A 7,521-nucleotide genomic window follows, 5' to 3' on the forward strand; every position below is an offset into this window, starting at 1 on the left:
TTTTTTTTTTTTTTTTTTTGCTTTTTTGCTTTTTAGGGCCACACTTGTGGCATGTGCAAGTTCCCAGGCTAGGGATCTAATTGGAGCTACAGCTGCAGGCCTAAGCCACAGCCACAGCAATGCCAGATCTTAACCATGTCTATGACCTATACCACAGCTCATGGCAATGCTACATCTTTAACTCACTGAATGAGGCCCAGGGATCAAAGATGCATCCTCATGGATCCTACTCAAATTTGTTTCTGCTGTGCCAAAATTGGAATTCCCTAAGCCCAAATATTATTAATCCACAGCCTGTTATCTTTACATTGTACAGAATTTTGAGGGGGTTGGTACTTGATTATAGATTGCTATCCAAAAAAATATTTTGGGGAGCTCCTGATGTGGCTCAGCAATAACAAACTCTGCTAGTATCCATGAGGACACAGGTTCAGTCCCTGGCTTCCTTTAGTGGGTTAAGGATCTAGCATTACCATGAGCTTCAGTGCAGGTCACAGACAAGGCTTGGATCCTGCATTGCTGTGGCTGTGGTATAGGCCAGTTGCTGTGGCTGTGGTGTAGGCCAGCAGCTGTAGCTCTGATTTGATACCTAGCCTGGGAAACTCCATATGCCTTGGGTGTGGTCCTAAAAAGATAAATAATAATAAAAATAATAAATTCAAAAAATAAATAAAAATATTTTTGTTTATATGCCATAGGAAATGATAGTTTTTTAGCTTAACAATTATCAGTAACAATTAAATTCACATGCCTTTCAAAAGTGTGCAGTAAAATAGATCCATAAAACAATTTCACTATTAGGAACTTGGCTTTACACTTAGTTCCTTGAGCCTGGAATTCTTTCTGACAACTGCTTTAGGAGATTATCTATAAGGGATATAGTAAAACAAAACAAGGATCATTACTCCACAGTTGACCAAAGAAAGGGAAGGACATGGGCCTGGGCCTTGTTGACATTCCACAGTGCCAGTGTAATATAATCAACTTAGCACCTAAGCCTCCGGCTGACACCCTCTTCCTTAGAAAACAAAGTTTGCTAATAAGGAGAACTGCAGCTGCTACATAGTTAGTCATCTAACCACTTTATTGGCACTGGCATAAGCTGCCTGCTTGAAGTCAGGAAACAACCCTTGCCCTAAATCGTTACTATTTAACCTAAACACTATTACTAACTAAGGTTTAAATAACTTAACCACTGCTTTGCTTCTGTACCCCTGCTTATGCATGTGTACCTCCTCACAACCTGGATGTAAATTTGCCTTTATAAATGTGGTCCATTTCTTTGTTCGGGGCTTCACACTCAAGGTGCTTTTAGGCAGTGTGTGGCCCTGGCCAGTAATAAAGACTCCTAATTTGCCTTTTTCTCTGTTGGAGTGGTCTCTGTTCTTTCACTGCACAAAAAAAGGATTTCTCAACTAAACAAAAAGGTAACTTAGAGCACTGTTTTGAATTAGTGTTGTCATGTGATGACATTTCATTCAGCAAAATACCATATTGGCTCTTTTGATAGTTTCACATCTTCAAACTTTCTTTTGCAATTGCCATCATACCTAATATCAGGGAAATATAATATTTAGGGTATCTAATCAAACTTGGTTTAGTCATATGATTTCAGTTTTCTTAAACTGTTTTCCTCCATGATACATGCTGCTCAGTGACCACATCTTCTGGAGCTGATCCAGAGGGACATGCAATTTACTTTTCTTATTAAAGAAAGCACATTTGAGTATGGTGTTCTTCTATATGAGCGTATTCCTGAGTTGAATTGATTTAAAGGTATTTACAAAATAATTTCAATATTGGCATTTATTTCTCTAATAGATAATGAAGTCAACCTTACAGTTAGTAGTAGCATAAGAATATCATGACAGTTTAGTTGCAAAACAATAACTTAAATATAAGAGTTTTTGGTCAGAATTTAGTGGCTTTGCTTCTTAATTTCCCCTTGGCAAATGGTGTCCTTATACCCTGTCTTATATTTTCTTATTATAAATTGTGGACATTATTGCCTATTTTTCTATTACAGAGGAATATTGAGGGATTAAATTTATATGACAAATATGTGTTTTCTTGTGGCACAGCAGATTAAGGATCTGGTGTTGTCACTACAATGGCTTGGGTTGCTGCTGTGACATAGGTTTGATCCCTGGCCCAGGAATTTCTGTAAGCCATGGGCATATCCAAAAAAGATTATATGAAAAATAAATGCATTTTACCATTTATGAATTTAATGGTTAATGGAATTATTATCATAATCATCATGTTAATCTAATCCAGAATTGACACAAGATATAACTACTTTGAAAACTACTATAAACTATACCAAGTGTAAAGTGCCAGTATTATATTGGTACATAATTACCACTTAATGTATATATGAAAACAATATTTCAAAATTATGACTAGCATGAGTAGTAAATCACTTAAAATACACTATAGTGAATAAAGTTTAAATCAGATAGTTACCCACCTAAGTGTTTAACTGATACAGCAGTTGATGTTCAGGCTCTATCTTATGGTCATTTGCTATCAAATACTTTGATTCAGAAGTGGTCAACTTGATTTTTGTTTTTTGTTTTCTCTTCTCTTAGTGCTTTTTTTTTTTTTTACAAAATATCAATGAAATTGTTTATTAATGCCAATGGCATAGTACCTGACACTTTAATAAACCCTCATTAAGTTATAATTATCATTGCAACATTATTTTTTTCCCAAAAGAGGCAAAAACAACTCCAACAGGTCAATTCTATAAGAAAGGCACTGTAAAGAAAACATAATTGAAGATTTTTGAAACTCAGGGTCTTTAAAACATTGCTGTGATTTGTACAGCAATGGACACCTTCCCTCACAGCATGTCTCAGTATATTGTTATATGCCTACTCACAAACCTGTATGTGTTTCTCAAATCCATTTTGAAGTATAAAACAGATAAGAAATCAAATGATTTCTTGCTTTCTATATAAATTTATTGTAACATAGGACAGGTACTAAGAAGGAAAATTACTGACTTTTAAAATACAAATTTAGATGTAGAATTAATCCCATTGTTTTTAATTATTCTTTTCTAAATGAATGTTTTTATTTCAAAATTTCTAACTTTAATTACATCTTTTTTGTCAGATGATTTTACATCTCCTTTTTAGTTGACATAATTAATGTAACATCCTATCATAATAAAGCATGATGTTTTCTTTTCTCTTAGTGTTTTGTCTTCACATAGACCTAAGGGGGAGTTCAAAATTAAAGGTGATTGCTATAAAAGTTATCCTTTGAAGTTCAGTTAAGTTACATGAGATAATTGGTTTCCTGGCAAGATCTGCTAATGGTGGTGAAATACCCTTGAGGTCCAATTAGCCACAACAGAGAAACTTCACAGAATCTGCCTGCAATAAAATATATGGTAGCACTTTTAAGGCTCAAGAGGAAGGAATTATTCAAAGGTACAGTTTATGTATCAAGAAAGACCCTTATTGCAGCTGAGCTAATTGGCATTTTAAATCTTCCAACTTCTTTCTTGGTGAACAGACAGATGCTGGAGGTCCTGGCCATGGAATCATGTCAGGCAAGTTCATAGGTGAGATTTCATTTTTTAGAAAATCATGATATCACAGACTCTCAGGTTTAAATGGATCTTATGAATTCTATAATCACCCTTCATTCTCACCTATCTGAGATTTAAACTCCCTCTTCAGCATGCAAAATATCAAGAAAGGTAGACTCAATTATAATACTACCAATTTAGAGGTAAAAATACATTTTTTTCTTATAGATATATATTAAAATTAGAATAAAACAATTGTTTATAAATAAATTAGGATGTTACATAATTCAAATTTGCATCAAAAATTTCCCCAATTAAAAATACAAAATAATAACTTTCAAAAGATGTTGGAAATTTTTGAAAAACACCTCTGTTAAAACCTAAACATTAATCAGAGATGAACTATATTTTAAATATCCATTTCATGAATTTTGAAAATTCCATGTGGTTTCTAAATTTTCCACAGTTCTTAATAATTGTGCTGACCGTATATGTAAATATAATGACTTCTTTTCTCTTTTTAAAAATATGTTTATTTTATTATTATTAGGGCTACATCTGCAACATGTGGAAGTTCCTGGGCCAGTGATTGAATCCAAACTGCAGCTGTGACCTGAAAATGCTGGATCCTTTAACCAGGTGTGCCAGGCCAGGAATTGAACCAGTACCTCTGCAGTGACCCAAGCAGCTTGAGTCAGATTCTTAAGCCACTGTGCCACAGTGAGAACTCTGATTTTTCTCTTTTAAAAATTTTTCCTGTAGCAAGAGTATGGTGGAGCCATAGGAAAAAAGAATTCATAGTTATTTAAAAAACACTTTTAAAAATTATGTTAATACTTACTTTGTGTACGTGATTCACATTTAAAATCTGTTGGGGGAGCTCACCGCAGAATAAGGTAATGCAATAGAACTACTTCAACTTTTTTCCACATATGCATAAAGTTTTCATCTTGAATATTTAAAAATTAAAACCATTTACCCATTTATCTTTAAAGGAAAATATATTTTTTTCAGAATACATTTTATTATGTTTATGTTTTCTTTTTTTCTTTGAGACATTTATGTCCCCAATTTCGATACTATTAATAATGCAGTAGCCTATAACCAGGAATGATGGGTAATGGATGGTATGGAAAGGTGAGATAAGAAGGCATGAGAATGCATGTAGCAGAAATATAAAAGTGTGGGAAGGTCATTCAGTCATGGATGGATGCCTTGCTGCTGTTCAGTAATAAAATTTCAGGCATTTAAAAACATTTAACGAGGACATTTTATGACTTTGTGTAAACAAACATACATTAATAGACATAGTAACTGTCCAATAAATATCTGTTGAATGAGTAAACTTATAATATGTACTTATCCTAAATAATAAATTTTATATGTGTGTTGGTTTGTGTATATATTAATAGAAATATTTTCTCTCTATCTTGTCTAGCAGGCTATTTCTTTCTGTTTCCATATTTAATTTTTACTTTTAGACTTTGAAAATAAGGATTTCCTTTGCTCTATAGACTTTTCTGTACTGAACACTTACACAAGAGGTTTTTGTTTTTTGTTTTTTGTTTTTTGTTTTTCTTTCAGGGCATATGGAATTTCTCAAGCTAGGGGTCGAACCAGAGCTACAGCCTCTGGTCTATGATGCCACAGCAACACAGGATCAGAGCCACACCTGCAACCTACACCACATCTCTTGGCAATGTCTTAACCCACTGAGTGAGGCCAAGGATCAAACCTGGATCCTCCTGGATCCTAGTAGGATTCATTAACCACTGAGCCATGAAGGGAACTCCTGCATTTTTCTTCTTAATCCAAGTCTACTGAAGCTGTAAATTTACTAAATATTACTATTTTAAATTATATGCGGATTAGAGTTTGAAAGAATAAAAAAAATCATCAAAACACCATAATTATCTTCAAAGTAAATGACCCAGTAACATAATATTTCCTGGAGGCAATTAATATTTTCATACTTAAGCTATAAAGTATCAGAAATTATTAAACTGGAATGCAGTTTCCTTTCAAAAGTTTTTGCGTGTTTCCCATAAAGTCAAGTGTAATGATAAAAGAGAAGAGAACGGGAGCAATTGAATTCCTCATGGGGAACAGGTTTATTCTTACCCATGGAGAAAGGCAGTTCACTAAGCATTTGCTTATCATCTAATAGGTTTCAGACAGTACAGACATCATGCCAGGAACTATAGTAAGTGAGAAAACACACCTGAATAGTAATGTGTCTTTGTGGGCACCAGGGGAATTGTGTCACCAATGACATGCATTTTCTGCTTGTGATAGATATTCATTGATAGTGTCTTTCTTCCCACAATTAAAGGTGAGCGTCCAAATATAAATTATCCTGGAAGAGGTTCTGACTCTTACCTGCATGTGGCAAGTCTCAGGTTACAAGATACATCTGATAATTACATGCATAAGCTCACAGACATAGAGGAGGACTCAGAAGCATGGGACACTGAGATGACTTAAAACGTCACTTGGAGTTGGAACCAAGAGGAAAATCTAGATCTAATATAGATAGTACAGTGTTTTCTCAGTAAATTACACATCCAGTGTTGCCCTGTAGATGTTTTACAGGTGACAGGTACCAGCTATCTGAAGAGATATAAATCAGCATTGACAGAGGAAGAAAGAACAGAAATAAGCCCAGGAGCAAAAGTGCCAATGACATGCCCCACAGTTACAGTGACTGCTATTTATGTGTACTAAGAAATTCAAACAAAAACCCTTTCATGATTAACAGGCATCATTTTTTTACTCCTTTGTAGGTAATCCAGGCCTCAGGAAGGTGTTCCTTTGCTGAATGTCTCTCACCATGTCTCCCAAAAATGTGACTGAATTTGTTCTCTTGGGACTCACACAGAATCCACATTTGAAGAAAATACTCTTCATTGTCTTTTTGTTCATTTTCCTATTTACCTTGCTGGCAAATCTCTTTATTGTAATCATCATCTCCCTCAGCCCCACACTTTCAGCTCCCATGTATTTCTTTCTCACTTATTTGTCCTTCATAGATGCCTCCTTCTCCTCTGTCACTACCCCAAAAATGATCATTGACCTGCTGTATCAGAGGACAACCATATCCTGGGGTGGCTGCATGACTCAGCTCTTTTTGGAACACTTCCTGGCAGCGTCAGAGGTCATCGTCCTCATGGCCATGGCTTATGACCGCTATGTGGCCATTTGCAAACCTCTTCACTACAGGAACATCATGCAACATGGGCTCTGCCAGCTCCTAATTGTGGTGGCCTGGATAGGGGGGATCCTGCACTCCACTGTGCAGATTATTTTCACACATGACTTGACCTTCTGTGGTCCCAATGTCATTGACCATTTCATGTGTGATTTCTTCTCACTGTTGGAACTTGCCTGCAGTGACATTTACAGGCTTGGAATGGTGGTGGCAATTAACAGTGGGGGCATGTGCATGCTCATTTTTTTCATGCTATTCATTTCCTATATGGTCATCCTAAGCTCCCTTAAATCCCTTGGCTCTGAAGGACAACGCAAAGCCCTCTCTACCTGTGGCTCCCACTTTACAGTGGTGGTACTCTATTTTATCCCTTGTATCTTTACTTACATACGTCCTGTGGCCACTTACCCTGCAGACAAGTTGGTGAGTGTGTTCTTTGCAATCCTCACCCCCATGTTAAATCCTATCATTTACACAGTGAGAAACATGGAGGTGAAAAATGCTATAAGGAGTTTGTTAAAGAGGAGAGTAACTTAAGATATAAAAGATTCCAAGGAAGTGATGTTTTATATATATACACATAGGGAAGATTACACCTATTGTAAATTATGAAGGAATACTAGGAAACTTTGTAGATAATGGACAGAAAAAAAAAGCCCCAAATGAGCATTTCTTGATTATTTAATAATGGTTGGACATTTATTAGGAATTTTGATAATTTTTCTTTTACTTTACCGAGGCTTCAGTGTTCATTGCCCATGCTTCAGAACAG

The 7,521-nt window shown here is 35.5% G+C and overlaps 1 protein-coding gene across 1 annotated transcript; it reads left to right on the forward strand.

The window, feature by feature from the left end:
- On the forward strand, window positions 6,372-7,286 carry LOC110261951 (olfactory receptor 140-like). The gene has a single exon (XM_021100534.1). It carries the CDS (start codon window positions 6,372-6,374, stop codon window positions 7,284-7,286), a length of 915 nt encoding a protein of 304 aa, XP_020956193.1.

The sequence above is a fragment of the Sus scrofa genome, chromosome 8, assembly GCF_000003025.6.
Source record: "Sus scrofa isolate TJ Tabasco breed Duroc chromosome 8, Sscrofa11.1, whole genome shotgun sequence".
Classification (NCBI taxonomy): domain Eukaryota; kingdom Metazoa; phylum Chordata; class Mammalia; order Artiodactyla; family Suidae; genus Sus; species Sus scrofa.